At 43.1% G+C, this 16,612-nt stretch overlaps 1 protein-coding gene across 14 annotated transcripts in view; it reads right to left on the bottom strand.

Moving 5' to 3' along the window:
• Positions 1 to 16,612, bottom strand: part of SLC8A1 (solute carrier family 8 member A1) — a 383,135-nt gene that overhangs the window by 64,017 nt on the left and 302,506 nt on the right. For 9 of the 14 annotated variants that reach the window (XM_057309330.1, XM_057309326.1, XM_057309325.1 and 6 more), the window contains 6 exons: positions 16,139 to 16,245; positions 12,906 to 12,926; positions 12,457 to 12,474; positions 12,328 to 12,342; positions 8,475 to 8,543; positions 4,071 to 4,201 (listed from right to left, as the gene is read on the bottom strand). In XM_057309330.1, coding sequence (XP_057165313.1) covers positions 4,071 to 4,201; positions 8,475 to 8,543; positions 12,328 to 12,342; positions 12,457 to 12,474; positions 12,906 to 12,926; positions 16,139 to 16,245 — 361 coding nt within the window. Of the gene's footprint in view, positions 1 to 4,070; positions 4,202 to 8,474; positions 8,544 to 12,327; positions 12,343 to 12,456; positions 12,475 to 12,905; positions 12,927 to 15,490; positions 15,595 to 16,138; positions 16,246 to 16,612 lie in introns of all 14 variants that reach the window. The other 5 variants (XM_057309319.1, XM_048222820.2, XM_057309320.1 and 2 more) reach the window with 5 other exon arrangements.

The following is a 16,612-nucleotide window of genomic DNA, read 5'->3' as shown; positions in this document are numbered from 1 at the left end:
TAAGATAATAACTGCTGGGCTGGTTAAGGCCTTGGGAAATCTAAGGCCTTGTTGATTTCGAACACTGTCAAGATTAGGCAAACAAGCATAGTCCTTGCTTGGAACCATTCTGAAACAGAAATTTCTTCATAGCGGATATGAGCCTCCCTCACTGCCTAATGGCCAAGGAAGAATGGCCTCCGTGTTTAGAACAGCAGGTGTTGCAAAAGCCCGTCCCCTTCCCCTTGAATGCCTTATGGACTTGCTTTTCTACTGGCTTCATCTGCCTCCAACTGAATTAATATATGACCTGCCCAGCATTACATATCTCTGAAGAGCCGCAATTGGCAGAGAGATTATGAAACTAAAAACTGTTATTATTGTATTTTTGTTTGTCAATGAAATGCAGCCAGACAGCAGAGCCCCAAGATTGCTGCTGCATAATCATCAATAAATAGATTTTTCTTTGGCTACTGATTTTGGCAGCCTGGCAGCGGTTAGAGAATTCACTCTAACTCTACTTCACTTGCAAACAAGAAAAGACGAGACAAGAACAGGTGAATTCATAGGGTTTAGGGCCCATGGCACTTGGCGTTGCCCTGAATTTCCCCATGCTTTACTCTTCTCTTGAGACTTTATTTTCTCTTTAGACTTCTTTTTTTCCTCTTAGGCTTTTTTTTAAGCACCTGGTTTTATACAATTAGCACTCTCTAGCTTTCTAAATGTCGGTTAAGGTAACAGCAGGAACAGCCAAACGTTCACAGGAAAACTAAGCAAGCAGATGCACCCAAAGCACTACCACAAATCATGGCGACTACAGGGAAAGGGTCACTTAGGACGTGAGGCCGCTCTTCCCAGAAACTACCACACGGACTAGTCTACCACACACCCACACTTACTGTCAGAGCATCCTCGACTTCCCACTAATCGCAAAGAGGCAGAAAACACATATTATTTGTCTGAGGTCAAACTCTTTACATGTTTAATGCAGTGTACCTGAACTGACTACGGTTTGGGAAGAGAGCAAGTCATCAGCTAACCAGGAATAAGGAAAATGGGATCTGAGCAGCCCGTACGGAAGGCCAGGGCTCAATCAGAACGTCAAGTGGGTTCGTTCAACAAGAGTCCTCTGAACACTGAGATGATAATAAGCACGAAAGGGCCCACCTCCAGCTGGCCCATTCTGTATTTTCACCATCATTCTTTGCTAGGTTGTTTCCTCAGGGTGGTGACCTTTCTGCCCCGAGCCTGTGTCTCGAACTGCCCTGGATAATAGCTCTAACCGTCCCTGCTCCTGGCCACGGTAACTTGAAGCACATGACAAGCGTGTCTTTTTACCCAAGCCCTGGACTGGGCCCCATTTCATCAAGCACTCTGAGTATCTTGGCTGATGCCAGTTCAAAGTTCTGTATAGAATGTAACAAGAAATGACCTTGATCTTTCCTAAATGTCATGGAAACGCGGAACAGGTCTCCCCAAGGGAGCCGTCTGTTCTGATGCCAAGGCAGAGAGTCCCATCACCTGGCAGACAAACAGTGAAAGAGAGAAACTGCTGTAACAGTTAAACACACAGACACGCCTCAAGAAATCTCTCTAAAGAATGAAGTTTTAAAATAAATGAATGTGGACGAAAAACCCAGGGCAGATTATAAACTTTAGATCATGTTGACTCTGGGGGACTAGGGAATAGCCAGGGTTCTTCCTAGGACTTAATTTGCATATGTGTCCTCCCTTGACCTGTAGGAGGAGGGGGGCTGAATAAGATGAATTTGAAGTTCAGACCCCTGAACTTGGACATGTCCATCTATATTCACCTGGAGGTTTCCTATCTGCCAATGATCAGCTCTCACTGCCCTAGACCTGGAAGCGGTTGTGGCAACCGCACCCTCAGCAGTGGGTGTTAGGAAAGTCAAGCCCTTAGTCCCAACATAGTAAAGAACCCAGGGGGCAAAGGCAGAGTGGGACACTGTGAGGTATCACCCAGATTTGGATCTTTAAGCTGTTCTGAGAGCTTTGAACAAGGTCTTTAAAACAGCTATGGTCTAGAAAAAGAAATTTCTTAAAAGAATGGCATCATACCAAAATTGATATTTGAGGGCAATTCAGGGACATGCTCCCAATTTCCCTTTTGTGTTAACAGTCACTACTGATGAACTTTGAGGAGGTGGGAGGAAATAGTCTGTAGAAGCTATTCTGGAAGAGAAGAACCCTGAGCAAGTGAACTTATGTAAAGACATCGGGGGACTTTCAAATGATCATGTCATTGGAGTGGTTACTATAGAGAACTTTGGACCCAAGAAAGCTTTGCTGCCTGGAAGACTGTGCCCTGCCGAATCCAACCCAACGCTTCCTCCAGAGGGTTTCTGTGATTGCTCCTCTGAGTCATGGGTGCGTGGAAGCGGAAGGTGGAGGTTGTCCCGTAAGGGAGAGAACATGCAATTATTCCCCATGGAGCTCTGGTGGGGGAGGAGCAAGCTTGCACCAGGCTCTCTGATTCCATGTGAAAAGAGGGTGCATGAGGAAGAGTGAGGTTGGATACATCTGGATAGACTGGTCCATAGAAACAGTCTGAGTCATCTGTACCCCGGAATCAGAGGGAACCTGTGTGTGTGTGTGCCGGTCCTACGTGTGGAGGAAGGCAGGTTCTAGATGCAGCAACAGCTGAGCTCTGATCGTTGGGGTCTACCTAGAAACCACTGGTCCCAGTCTTTTCCTCCACTTCTCCTTTCCGTGCGAATTAGCGAAAGAAACAGCGATTTGTAGCAGCCTGAAGGGGGAAGTTTAATTGCATTTTTATCTTTTAAAAATTCCACTTTATGGGGCGCCTGGGTGGCACAGCGGTTAAGCGTCTGCCTTCGGCTCAGGGCGTGATCCCGGCGTTCTGGGATCGAGCCCCACATCAGGCTCCTCTGCTATGAGCCTGCTTCTTCCTCTCCCACTCCCCCTGCTTGTGTTCCCTCTCTCGCTGGCTCTATCTCTGTCAAATAAATAAATAAAATCTTTAAAAAAATAAATAAATAAAAATTAAAAAAATAAAAATAACACTTTAATTGCAAAAGACATTTTTCTTCCTACCTGCCTCCTATCAGGCACCTCAATTTGTGGACCAATTTTAAAAAATAATTAATGGATCCAGCTACAGGAAAAGAGGCCACTGCTATGAAACATCTAAGGTAAAATACTGAGGCTTCCATGTTCCTGGCCTGCTTCTCTCTTTTGGGACCCTCATTCTGGTTTTGCAAAGGAGCAGAGTCTGCTTTTGAAAAACAAGTGGGGAAAATACATCTGCCCTCTGGGTTTGTGGTTCTGGAAACCCAGAGAATAATGTTCCTTTTCATGTGCCACTGCAGAAGTCAAGTGTGGCTCTCCTGGGGTCTTCTCAGATGCCGGGGCCGTGTGGACAAGGCAGGATGGAAGGTGGGATAGGGGGCAGAGGGAGCCACTAAGATGGACAGGAAGGTTCATCTCAAAATGCTAAGCTCACCCTAAGGCCCATCTGCTTAACTTCTGAAAAATGACTTTCATTATCCAGAGAACCGGGAATCGAATTTTATCAGCTCAATTGTAAACTCTCTGGTTACAGGCTCTGTATACCTTCGGTATGTTGACTGTGCTAAGAGGCCCTAGGATCTGAAGAGGACTAAATAGAACTGAGAACTTGTCAGTGGAATGGATGTGTTATAGGGAGCGCTTACCATCCCCCCGTCCAGAACAAAGGCCTCCGAATTGTCGGCAGTGCGAACGCTTTGCTTCTGATGGATTTATTTGCTGCCTCAAATACAGCCTGGTTCCTTCCACCCAGAAAAGTCTCTTGGAATTCACCTTTGCTTCTTCCTTGCTATCCCCTCAGACAGCGTCCTCCCTTCAGGGCACCCCTGACCCTGTGCCAGGACAGATGACACCCTCTGGACCCTGGTTCTGATACTGTTTGGTTTGCAGGACCTCTTGGTTCCCTACCAACTTTCCAATTCCGGTTCTGCTCTGAAAAGCTTCTAAGTTAATGAGCCAGTTCTGGAAATTGCTAACACTATGAACAGTCTTGGTTTCAAGCTGGGCCTGGCCTCCCCCGCGGGCAGTGTTGGTGAGCATACCTTGAATTCATACGATTCTTCAATGATCACTTCCAGCTTGGTGTGTTCTCCCAGAATGGGACGCCCCATTTCGGCAATGCGCCTCTCCTCTTCCTCTTTGCTGGTCAGCGGTTGCTTGTCATCATATTCCTCTGTGAAAGGGAAGGGCAAGAAAGTTAGCAATGTGCTCAATCCTCTTTGGAAATCCCTGGATTCTGCTACAAGAGAAACCAAGAAGGAAGGAAGCCCCGATGACCCACTAAAAGTCCCTTGGGCGAAACCATCAGTCGAGGGGAGAATTGGACAGAGGCGCGGGGCATGTCAGGCAGCACATCACTATTGGGCTTGTCGACAGCACACGGATCTGATGGTCCACAACCTGAGCACGAGCCAAAGTGCAGATCAGGAAAGCAACGCATGGATGCATGTCACTGAGAAAGTCTCTGCCTGCACATCGTCTGTGTTGAGGGAATCACCTAGCTGTGCCCTGTGATGCTGGATCCTCGGGCTGTTTGTACACATTCCTTTAGCAGGTGACCAAAGGAACCACAATGAAAAGTACTAGAGTGACACAAGGGATGGAGGGATCTGGCCTCCTCCTCTCCATGTTCTAGAGGCAACAGAGAATGCCCCAGGGCCAATGAGTTGGTGGAAGGGAAATTCTGTTCTTAGCCAGAGCCCGTGTTGCAAGTTCAGAAGCAAACCATCCATTCCGTCTCACCCCGATGCCTGTGCTCTAGTGCTTCCTCTCTCTGGTGGGAAGTTCAAATTTGTTAGGAAGACCTTGACCACGTTCATCTTAAAGTAAACAGGGAGGGCAAAGGTGAGGCCTTTGGGAGTTAATACTACTCACCATGTGAGCGTGATTATTTCCAGAACCACCATGTAGCTGACACTCCAGGAGAGGCTAGTGGGTGTTAAGAAAATGTTAATGGACTTGAGAGTCCGTTAATGAGGGGAAGCTCACAGTTGGCTCCTCTCTGTGTGAAGGTCATTAGGATAAATCCCAGACTGAAAAGGCCACGCGTGTGTGAAGGGCAAACACTGTTCCTATAATCACAGCTACCTTCTTATCCTTCAGGCCCAGGGTGCTGCAACAATACAGGCTACTTCCCCTTAGAGTCAAGTCAAATGTACTTCATCTCCAAGGAAGTAGTAATGGGTGGTATGGAAAGATCTCAGTCCTGATGCCTTTGCTTCTAGAACTTTCCAGGCAAACTGCCTGCAGCAGGAATCTGTTGAGTGAGGAAACACGAGAAAGGGAGGGACTTCTAGCCCACTCTTCTTGCCTTTTGCATTTAGGCATCAGCTCTGTAGGAGTCCACTCCTTCCATTCCCTCCAAAGACATGGTTTCCCTCTGCTGAGGACCCTGCGGGAGTGGTTCCATTTGATGCTCTAGCAAATTTTGTAGAGAACTGGTTCTTAGGCCAGCTGTTCAGTGCTAGGGCACGGAGCAGAGGGGCTAGGGATACTGCTAGCATTTTATATACCAACTGTCCAAACCAACCCAAGACAGAGCAGAATGTAGGGTATTAATTCTTTAGTAGGTACTCAATAGTGTCTTCTCAAAGAATATTTTAGAATCTGCTTTTCTACCCCAGTTTTTACAGGGCCCCAAAGAAATTAGATGAAGACTAAAAGTACATGATTTTGGACTGGCCAGAAACTGCTGAAAGTTAGCAGATGCAAGGAGATTAATTTTAACTGTACAAGTAGTGATGTGTTTTATAGTAGGCTCGGGAAGTTATGACCCAAGAGAGGGCAGAGGGTTCCAACTGGTGTCCGCAGGATTTGTCCTTGAAATTATGTGTGTGTAGTCAAGAAAGTGGTAGGCTGAGATGTGGGATGTCCAGTCTACCCAGTGCTCAAATCAATCACATTGTGATTCCCACTGCTTTCTGATCCTTGAACCCAGGATAAGGTTATCGGTAGTTTCTTAGCAGCAGGTCACATTAGTGTCTTTGTTCAAAACCTTGGCTGAACATGGATGTCTTAGAGACTTACATCAAATGAAAATTATTTTTTTAGAAAAACAACTGGGTTTATTATTTGAATTGCAAAGCCATTAGGAGAGAATATTTATCATGGCTTCCTTTTCTGTAGTTTACTGTAAATGGGGTTCAAGGCGATTTAGGTAGTAAACTGGAGAAAAAAGAAAGGTGGTGTAGTAGCATTTTTAATGCCACATTTCACAAAATGAAATTATTTGGAACATGGTATTAGATAAATGGACATGGTAGTAAATGAAATGAAATTACAGTGATTAAAAAGGTCATTCCCTAAAAAAAAAAAAAAAAAAAAAAAAGGTCATTCCCTTTCTAATCATCTTTCAATCCTTCTGATCAGGAAGAAGTGCTTAGTTTGGTGCCATTACATCTGTAACTAGTTCCTGACATACAGTCGATGCATATAAAGATCCTTTTTTCATTGTCCACATGGGAAGTGAGGCATAGAGATGGGACAACTTCTAGAGCAGCAACGTAAGGGCTGAGGGATCAGGGCAGGGAAAGAGCTTGCTCTGCCTAAGGGAAGTCAGGGAAGGCTTCAGGAAAGAAGAAATACTTGAAATTGGCATTGAAACCCGCAGAGAAGCTTGCCAGGGCAAGGTGGTGCTAAGGTTGGGTAGGAGGTGGTGTAATAAGGGGCATTCCACGCAGACAGAAGTCAAAGCACAAAGGCATAAGGTCATGGAGGGGTCAGGGCTATTTTCACTTAGTAAATGTCATGAGCATTTAAGAGAGAATGATACGTGATGGAGAGGAGACAACAGGATAAATCCTCTTGTTGCTCTACAGCGATCCTGATAAATTAGTATCTAGGGTGCAGATTTTTGACACTGACAAAGAAGAGAACTGGGTTTATTTTTAAAAAATCCTCCCTTTGGATATCTTTTATTGATTGGGGAAATAGTTCAACATCTTTTTTTTTTTGGGATCATCTATTATGTTTGTTTCCTTTTCACTTCTTCGTTTTGTTTCCTCTTCACTGTGAATGCTGGATCCAGTGCAGTCCATTTCCCTCCGGCCAAGTCAGTTTCACCGCCTTCTTTATGCACAGTGACAAATGCTGTCAGTTTTGCTTCTCAGACAGAAAATTCATTTCCTGTCTCTCCATACAGATACATGTATGCTTTTTTAAATTCACCATATTTTACTGAGAAGTCGATAATCAATCATCACATCATGGTCTTAACTAACCAACGCAACGTAAAGATCAAATGGATTAATTCAAACCCACTGTTAAAATCCGTATTGGCAGGACATAATACAAGCTTGTGATAAAGCCACCAGTAGAGGACCTCCCTTCTTCTGAGTAATTGATTTTGCAAATGACAAATCACAGAAGCTAATAGGTACCTGGGATGTCTGAAAAAGCTGCTGCTAGTGCTTTCTGGCTCGGCTGCCTTTTGAGGCAGCAGTGCAGTAAGAGGTGAAGGGCTCAGAGGGAGAATCCCTATTAGAAACAGGACGGCCCACGTGTGGGTCTGTACCCGAGGGGCTACTGCTGCTATTCTTTCACATAGCGGCAGTCTTTAACCTTACCCAACAATGCCAAATTCGGGAGGGGATACAAGGCCAGCAGTGGGACAGTTTGCACAAAGTTATGTTAATCCTTCACTCAGATCTGTGCTGACAAGTCCGAGGGTAGAGACTGCTTGACAGTTTTCAGCACTTGACTGGCCTCTCTGGTTCGAGCCTAAGGAGACTGGTCTATTTATTTCCACTAGGAATATTCTGCAACAAGTCTGCAGTCAGGTCTGGGTATCATGGTTACTGAGTAGGGAAGGGGGATGTGAGGATGAGGAAAGGAGGAAATGTTTCTACCGCCATGGCCAATGATGGTGACAGGGATAACTGAGGAATGAATATCCCTGTCCTCATCCAGACTTGGAGACGATGCCCGGGCTCTGAGCTTACAGTAGACATGGGATGGTTGTGTGATCGTCTAGTCACCTTGGCAATGTTCGCTCTGGAGAACCCCCACAGATGTACTATCATCCGTGCATATGTGGCTAACATATTGCCTGGAGGCAAGAAAGGCAGGTTTTGGAAAGAAATACAGCTTGCTTTTAAAGAAACTTCATTATACTTGGAATGAAAACCCCTGTTTGAGAAGTGAGATTTGCAAGAAATCTGGAATATACTGAAGCTTGAGAGGGAGAGGTCATGGTGGTCAATCTTCTCTGCAGGCCCATGCGGCTGCCTCTAGCATGCCTCCTGTCCTGTGTGGATATGCTTGTGTTTTGTTGCTGACCCACCATACTCCGAGCTTCAGAGAAGCCACTGTATTATTTAGCAATGTTCTGGCAGGGACAGGGGCCACCCTGTGCTACTCTAATGTCTAAAGACTTTAAGAACCCTTGAAGACAGTTAACTTCAAGCTAATTAAACTGTGGTTTTCAAAGACCATGATGCAATGAGTACCTGCAATGGTGATTACAGTAGAGGGAATCGGATGTTCTCTAGCATGAACTTTCCGGAAGACAGGTTGGCCTAGCGAAAAGGACAGGCAGAAAATCAGCAGAATGGACTGGGATGGTTGCTACCAGAGCTCTGTGGAATTAGTCAGCTAAACATCACACCCAGATGCACGCATCACAAGCAGTGTTAGTTTGGAGATTGAGTGATTAGAGGCCACTCCTATGGAGGCCACAGAAGTGAGCAAATAAATGGGTCAAGTGTGTTATGAGCCAAACCAGATTGTGTGAATGAACCACACACGCCTCAGGAGGGGGTGCAGCTAGTTTCCTGCAGGTATCTGAAGTGGAGTCTCCTTGTCCCTCAAGTTACTGCTTCCAGAGGCATCATGAGACAAGGGAAAGCACTTAGTGTAATGACAGGTAACCTGGTTTTGAAGCCTGCTGGTACCAAAGACGCAGCCTTGAGCAGGCCTTTCCCCAGTTTTCCCACATGTAAATGGGGATAGTAGCATGGGCTCCATCCATATTCCAGGTTTGTTTGAGGGTCGAGTAACACAGCATCTGGGAATATGCTTATTGATTTCCTGAGCAGTCTGAATGGGAGAGTGTTTCATACACTGGTAGGCTTTGCAAGGGTACGCTATCATCACAGTAACTGTTGGGTTTTCATTAAACTTCTGGCTCAGTTGACTGCCAAATCCACCTGCTGTCGGCTTCTGCCAAGAGCTACCTTGAACTGATCTGAGAACTGTGAGACTGGGACTTGGTGCCAGCTCTGTCATATGCTTGCCGTCTAAATTTGGGAAGGACATTTGTCTTCTCTGAGACTCAGTTTCCTCAATTATAAATGAAGCTAATGTTGGAGGGGATTTGTTCCTCCACCCTAGGTATTGGAGTGATCAAAGTGTTTTACATTTTCATACTTTGGCTTTCTTAAAAAAGCCATGTACCTTGTTAAGTCTATTATATGATGAGCATAATATAATTGGGAAAGCAACTTTTAAAGAAGTACATTAACTTTTAATATATAACTCTATGGCTGCCTGTTTGGGGAATCAGATGTGCCTCTCTCCTCTCCAAAGTGAACCGGAATACTTAATTTTATTAAACGATCCAAATTAATGTGCTCTACTTTCCCCGTTCAAGGGTCCCCCTCATTTTTCATTTGACTGGAATTCACAATGATGGCATTTAGGAGGCATGGCTGGGCTTTGGATTGCCAAGGGGTTAAGATAAAGGTAGGAATAAAGAGATTGAAAGGGAGGAAATGAAAGTGCTGGGGTTAGAACACTCATCAAATGGCTGTGGACTTAAAGTCACAGGGCCAGGCTCTGAATCCTGGATGGGTGATTTGGGGTAGATTGATTCATCGCTTTCAACCTTCACTTCCCTCCCTAGAAGTGAGAACAATAAAATCATACTCCATAAGGCTGAAGATTAAATGATATAATGAATTTGAAATGCTTTACAAACTCTAATGAGCTATAATGTATAGGGGGTTATCATGTCATATGCCAAAAAGGTCAAGGGACAATGAGATCATAGTTTGCAACAAGGGCCTTTCAATGAGGCAAGGTCTAGGAGCAACACGTAAAGATTTGCAAATTCCAAAATCACCTCCAGCACTTAATGTCCACCACTAATGAAATCCCTGAAATATATTGGGCTGCGGACCAAATGACTTTTTCAATTTCCATATATCCTGCTTCAAATTTAGATTTTCACACTCAGCTGCACAAGACCACAGAAAAGCTGCAGGCAGAGTCCAGGGGCTAGATTAATCCTTCTCTATTGCCCCTGCATCTCAAAGCCTTAACTTCAAAGCCTCAAACTGACTTCAAAGAAAAGCTCTTTAGACTTAAAGCTGCTTTTCACTGTGTAGACCTAAGTTTTAGAACCTTCCCCAGGGCATCTATAGAAAGTGGATCCCCGACATTCTGACCTGGATTGGGAGGAGAAGAACAGGCCAACGTAGAGATTCCCAGAGAGTTTTTGGAACGTTGTCTTTTTCTAACTGTATCAATTTCAAGTGTTGGGAAGAGGTGGTAACAACAGAAAAACTATTATTTCAAATGGAAACTGTAAGAAAGAACTTAATGAAGTAAGTATATGAAATGATAGAAATCTTTGGAAGAAGTGATTCTGTTCTCTTGGTCGCAAGATGTGTCCAAGGCAGGTAATGTTGGACATTACTGGACAGATATTCTAGACCACGATATGAACAATTTCTGAGAAAAGAAAACTAGGATTCTCTTATTACCTAGATACTTAAAAGGGAAGATGCTTCAAGTGATAGGGCAGGGAGGCCCTAAAAGCAAAATCCTGACATATTCAATAAGGAAAATAGGAAAATATCTAAATATATCAGTGCATTTTAACAAGGCATTCTATAGCCTAAGATTTTTGGTGAAGATCTCATTATCAGGCTGCATCAGGCTGAAGGTGCTGCTGGACACTACAATATTTCTACAGCGGTTGACTTTTTTCTTTCTAATTACTTCCGAAGCCACGAAGGCTGCCTTCCCCAATATCTACCTCCCTCAAATCTCACAAGGACAACCAACTTATTGAGTGACAGGAACAGAGTATTTCCAAGCAGACTTTGGTGAGTTAAAATGAGGGGATGAGAAAAAGAAGATAAAATTTTTTTTAAATAAACGGAAATTCCTGCATTAGATTCAAAAATAGCATTTTCAACTGCGCACAGTCAGGGAGACTTGACCTGGGAGAGCTTCTGACGGCTCAGATTCAAAAAATCCTCTATGAGGACATGTCCTGTTTAACATTTTTATCCTTTTCAAATTCTGTGTCTCTGAGTCTGTGGATCGTTTCGTCATTAAAGGCCGTGTCTGGAGAGAAGCGGTGGAGAGCAAACAGCCCCTGTGAAATTGCTTGTATTCGGAAAGTTCCACTTCGGACAGGATCATGAGTTTACAAGAATCCCCCAACTCCCCTACCATAGCATCTGCAAAGTTGGAATTTGGGGGAATATTTCCTTCTTTAAATGTTTTGCTTCAGCTGATGGCAGAAAAAAATAATTACGGTAGTGTTATCTGCACAATATATCGGAAAATGCTGTGGCCCTTATTAGGATGTTTTCAGAGACATCTTCAACCTGCAGTTGCAGACACACCACACCGACCATTTGGTATTTCTCTCTCTCTCTCTCTATCTGCCTAGATGATTCTGAACGGGTGGGAATATACTTAGGGTCAAAAGGGAGGATTCCGTAAGGAGATACCTTCTTCCTTCCGCACACCAGAAAATAGCTTTAGAGTTCTGCTAAGTAAGGTGATCAACACAGGCTGGATGCCAGTATGTAACTCTTTGAGCGGCATTTTGGGTTTGTATAAAGCACTGTGTAATGTACTTCTAGGGGTCATGTTCAGAATGCTCAAACTAAAGTCCCCAAAGAGGGGCTCAGATTGGTGTCATGGGATGAGTGGTAGGGACTGCTCTGCCCTCTGCTAACAGGGCATCATGTATTATTAGGAGCCCGAGCTCGGTCCTGGATGTCAATGCCTATGTTTCCTCGAGGCCAGCGATCGTCTTATTTAACCTGGTACCCTGGGGCATCTAGGAGAATACACTGCACATCGTCAGCGCTATGGGAACGTTTTCAAATCAACCAGTATCAAAATGTGAACCAATACAGCTTCTCCACACAAATTTGCTTGTACATAAACACAACACGCACTTGTTAACGTGTACAAGGTTAGGTGTGTGAAATCAGCAAGAGCACACCATGTGCCACAGCTAAATGTTAACACAGGTTACGTAAAACGTGGTTTTGGTTTGGTTTTTAAGGGCATTTGGGGGAAAATGAAGAACATTAAAAAAAAAAAAATCTGTCTTACCATACAGGTATTTTCCTTCATCCAAAGCAAATAAAAATGAGAAATGATTTTTAAAAATGTAAACAACATATGGCAAAGACAGAAAGCAAAAAAATAAAATTCGACGTCATTAGCTTTAAAAATTCATACCTGTTATTGTGAAGCCACCTAAAAAAGAAAAAAAAGAATAAATGTTACAATTTATTTTACTTACATTCTAAATAACAAATACCAGTGACATCGGACTGCCCGGCCACCCATCCAAGATACAAGAACTTGCCAAATTATATTTACAATTAAGAAAAATCTGAAAACACCCGTTCAGGATTTAATCACTATGCATTCTTTTAAGATTAGGGGACTTAATGCATAAATTTAATTCTTGTGCATACCTAAGTAATCACTGGTTTTTAAAAAGATCATGCTAAACTAAAAATGGAACATTATCTAACCTACACAAAAATGAGGCCAATGGCCCTAAACAATGATCTCGCTAGTAAATCAATAGAAATAAAAGTCAGAAAGCTACCGTATCACCTGATATTCATGGAAAATCACCTAGAGAAATGGAAAGGAAATGGAAGAAATGAAATGCTTACCAAGCTCATTCAATAACAGGGCTGTGAAGGAAACAGACAAAGACAACACAGAATAAGAGACCAGATGAATAATGAAAGTAGGAGGAATATCAGCAGAAAGAAATCCAGGCAGATCTGATTCCAGTGGCAGGAAGCCACTGCTAACATGGGTGCATTCCAAGGAAAGGTGGCATTGGGAATATTTTCCAATAAACAATCCCGACACTAATTATTTTGCAAATGTGTGTGACTGATTATATATGTATACAGTTCCCCTTGTCTGTTATTCCTTGGCATTTGGTAAAACATTTCTACTATATATGTTTACATATATGTATCTAGTTTACCAAATAGAGTAGAAACGTTTTATGCAGTTAATCTTAACTTCATTTGAGTGGGTCTTCCTCATTAAATATTGCCTGGGAGTTACTGAATTCAACATACGGAAGTCTCAAGTCATCCAGGATCTCAGGTGTTATACCTTTCGTTCGCTGAAAACAGATAAAACATCTTAGGAAATTCCATTCTGGCTGCCCTGCCTGAAGGAGACTTCGGCCCAAGGTAAAGTTCTCCCTGGAGGTTCTATTTGCTTAGTATTCCTTGGCCATCAAGGGATGCTTATGTTTTTTAAATCCTCAAAACCTGAGTCCCAGGAATTAGCACTTGTGTGCCCTTATGTATGATTCCTGCATGTTACAATTGGACAATCACAATAGTTCTTGTGGACACGTAATTCCGCGGAAACTGACAAGGCGGTGGTGGGGAGGAGGGCCTCCATAATTGTCTTCCAGGTTATGAGCTTTAAACCCGGGCTATACAGTAGCACTTTATTTTGGTGAAAGCTCCCTAGCTAAAAATATTATATAAATTTCTTCAGGAGCTGTGGAGGGGAATGCTACAATTATGTTTTCAGCCCCATTTTGCTGCTAACGGTTAGTGGCATTAGAGGATACTTTCTAAGACAAGTCAGTAATTTTATTTATAGGGACAAGAATCCACTTGGAGGGTGTGAAACCAGATAGTGCTATCAAGGAATTTTAATTTGCTTTTACATGAGGGCCTATTTTACTAAAACGACTATTGAAAGAGCTGTATCCAAGATGCTCTTCCTTTAGATAAAAGACAGTGTTTTGGAGGAATACATTTAGAAGTGCTTTTTTCCTGTATGCTAATGAGGCATTTTTGATCCCATCTTTGTATGAAATCAGCTCAGTTTTCTAGTGTCTTTTCCTTCTGCCTACTGCCTAAGAAGCATAATAAATAGGCCACATTAAAATGGGTCCCCAGTGCTCCATTCTCCATCATTCCAAAAGGCTCCTGTTACCATTTGGGACATGATTAGGTCAGGGACATACACTTTTTTTTTTTCCCCTTTTTCTGATGGACTCTGAAGTCAGTGAGTTCTTACAAATATGAGGTTAAATTTCCCCAAATGTTGGGTCTATATAGAAATTAGTCCTATATATTTGGTATTTTTCCTTACATGTACAAGTATAAATTTCCTACAAAGTGTCCATCTAATCAACTTCTATGCTAGTCATCAGTTGTTCGGATGCAATGAGTTAAGAGCTATTCGTGTGCAGTAAGCTCATTTTACATGTATAATTACATAATCCCTTTAAAATGGCCACTCTTAGAGGATAATTGTGGGAAGCCTTTGTAATCATTCAGAATAAAACATTATCTTTAAGGGTGGTATAAAATTCCTGTCCTTCCTTATCAAAAACAGGCCGTAGAAAATAGAAATAAAATCAAAGAGGACAAAGAAATTGGCTTCTCTGTTCAAATATTTTCCTAAAAATATATAAGTGCAAATCAACTTTTAAAAAAAATCTAGTTATGAGGATACTGTTGTTTATTTCTTTTCTTTTTTACCGTACATGCTAGAAATTTGTCGATTCTATAAGGATCAAAACATTTCAGAGCATAAGGCTGGCTAGGCCTTAAGCAAGGGCTAAATTCTTCCTGAAGGACCATATCCTTCCTACTAAAGAAAATCTGTATGACTATAGTTTCCTACATCTGGTCCCTTTTAAATGTCATATTTGATAATATAAAAAATGTCGGGCCAAAATGAATGCTAGAATATGGATAACACTAGTCTTCAAGAATCTTTGTTCTTATTAAATATATATTTCTTGAAAACTGGGTTGTCTAAAGAAGCTTAATTACTGAATTCTTCTGAAAGTTCCTATTAGTTGCCATTAGACTCATCTGTCACTACTAATAGGTATTAAGTAGTCTTTATCACAAACGTTCAAGGGGAGATTTAGTAGTTGGAAGTATGTTCTAGAATGATCCCTAAGTAGTAAACACCTGAACACAGAAATCATGCTTTTAGATCATCACTTCTGAATTACAGAAATCTCTTCTAGTATTTCTTAAATCTGCTTTCAATCAAAGTTAGTGGGCATTTCCTGAAGAAAATGGGCATTGCTTGGTGCATTTGTGAATTAGGGAAGGGAGATGAAACTGTTAAAGCCTCAAAGGAAAATGAAGGATAGTACTTGGAGCCGAGGAAGAGGAGAGAGTTAAGTGTGAGAGTAGGAGACACGGAGAGAGAAGAGTACAATTTCTCGCTGGTATGTCTTTGTATACTCTCACACCTTTCATTCCTCTTCTTATCCATTTTGGTTCCTCAAGCACAAGGGAGAAACTGCACTCTTTCTCATATTCCTCACGGTCAAATATTCTAATGGTAATGATCTTCCTGTGGGAACACAAGACAAAGGCAAAACAAATGGTTGGAGTCACACGCTCATGCTAGGTGTTCACCAAGCTGCATGTTACCGTGATGTTATGGAAGGGAGGACTGGCAACACATGGACCTCACAAGTATGTAATAGGGCATGGCGGCTACTGGCAGCGGGTCCCCGCACGCTGTCTCCTCATTTGCCACTTTCACCAATGCTTCCTGCTTCAATGAGCTGGCAGGAAGTACCCCGACTTAGGAAGAGAAATCAGAATGTGGGCTTCATTTTGGCATGGCCAGCATCAGCACCACCCTTCCCGGAAATGGAGGCCAGATTGACTACCCTGAGAATTTGTCTCTCAGACCTGCCATGTGCAGAGCGGCCAGAATTGGCTGATGGAGCTACAGGCTGGGCCCACTGTGGCCCTGGGGTGAGATCTATGCCCTGTTACATAGGTGGAGGGATGTGTGTGTTGTGAGCCACGTCTGAAGAGTGCAGGCATCCAGGGGTGGCAGAGGCCAGCAGAAGCTGTTGGGCTCAGCCCTGGAGCAGCTCCCCCACCTTTCTTCTCACTCATCTCCACCAGGCGGGGCTCTCCAATCTCAAGGAAGAAGGTCTTGTTTTTCTCATACTCCTCATCATCAATTACCTTGACTGATATTGTTTTGCTGAAACAGAGAAGAATAGAAATTGACGAACAAGGGGAAGAGGAAAGAGAAGAGAAGGAACATAGAGAAGAGGAAAGCCAGGTTAACGAGCTGCACTTCCAGACAAATGGCAACTGAGAAACTTCTGTACTGTGACTCTGTTCTTCCAGGTCGGGTGTGGGATAGGTCTGAAAGATTGGAGAGGTCACCCAACGCACAGCTCCCCTGCCCAAGGCCGTGGAATGATTTTAGGCAACATATAGCACTCAGGACTCATAGGTTTATCATCACCATGAGAAGGAAAAGCAGAAGAACACAGATCACAATAATAAGAAAAGAAAAATGTATTTATTTAATAAATGCCTTAACCGTAGGATTGTCTGAGCTG

Source organism: Ursus arctos, unplaced genomic scaffold (assembly GCF_023065955.2).
Source record: "Ursus arctos isolate Adak ecotype North America unplaced genomic scaffold, UrsArc2.0 scaffold_8, whole genome shotgun sequence".
Lineage (NCBI taxonomy): Eukaryota > Metazoa > Chordata > Mammalia > Carnivora > Ursidae > Ursus > Ursus arctos.
The sequence above is the reverse complement of the archived record's forward strand: the minus strand, read 5'-3'. Positions and strand labels throughout refer to the sequence as shown.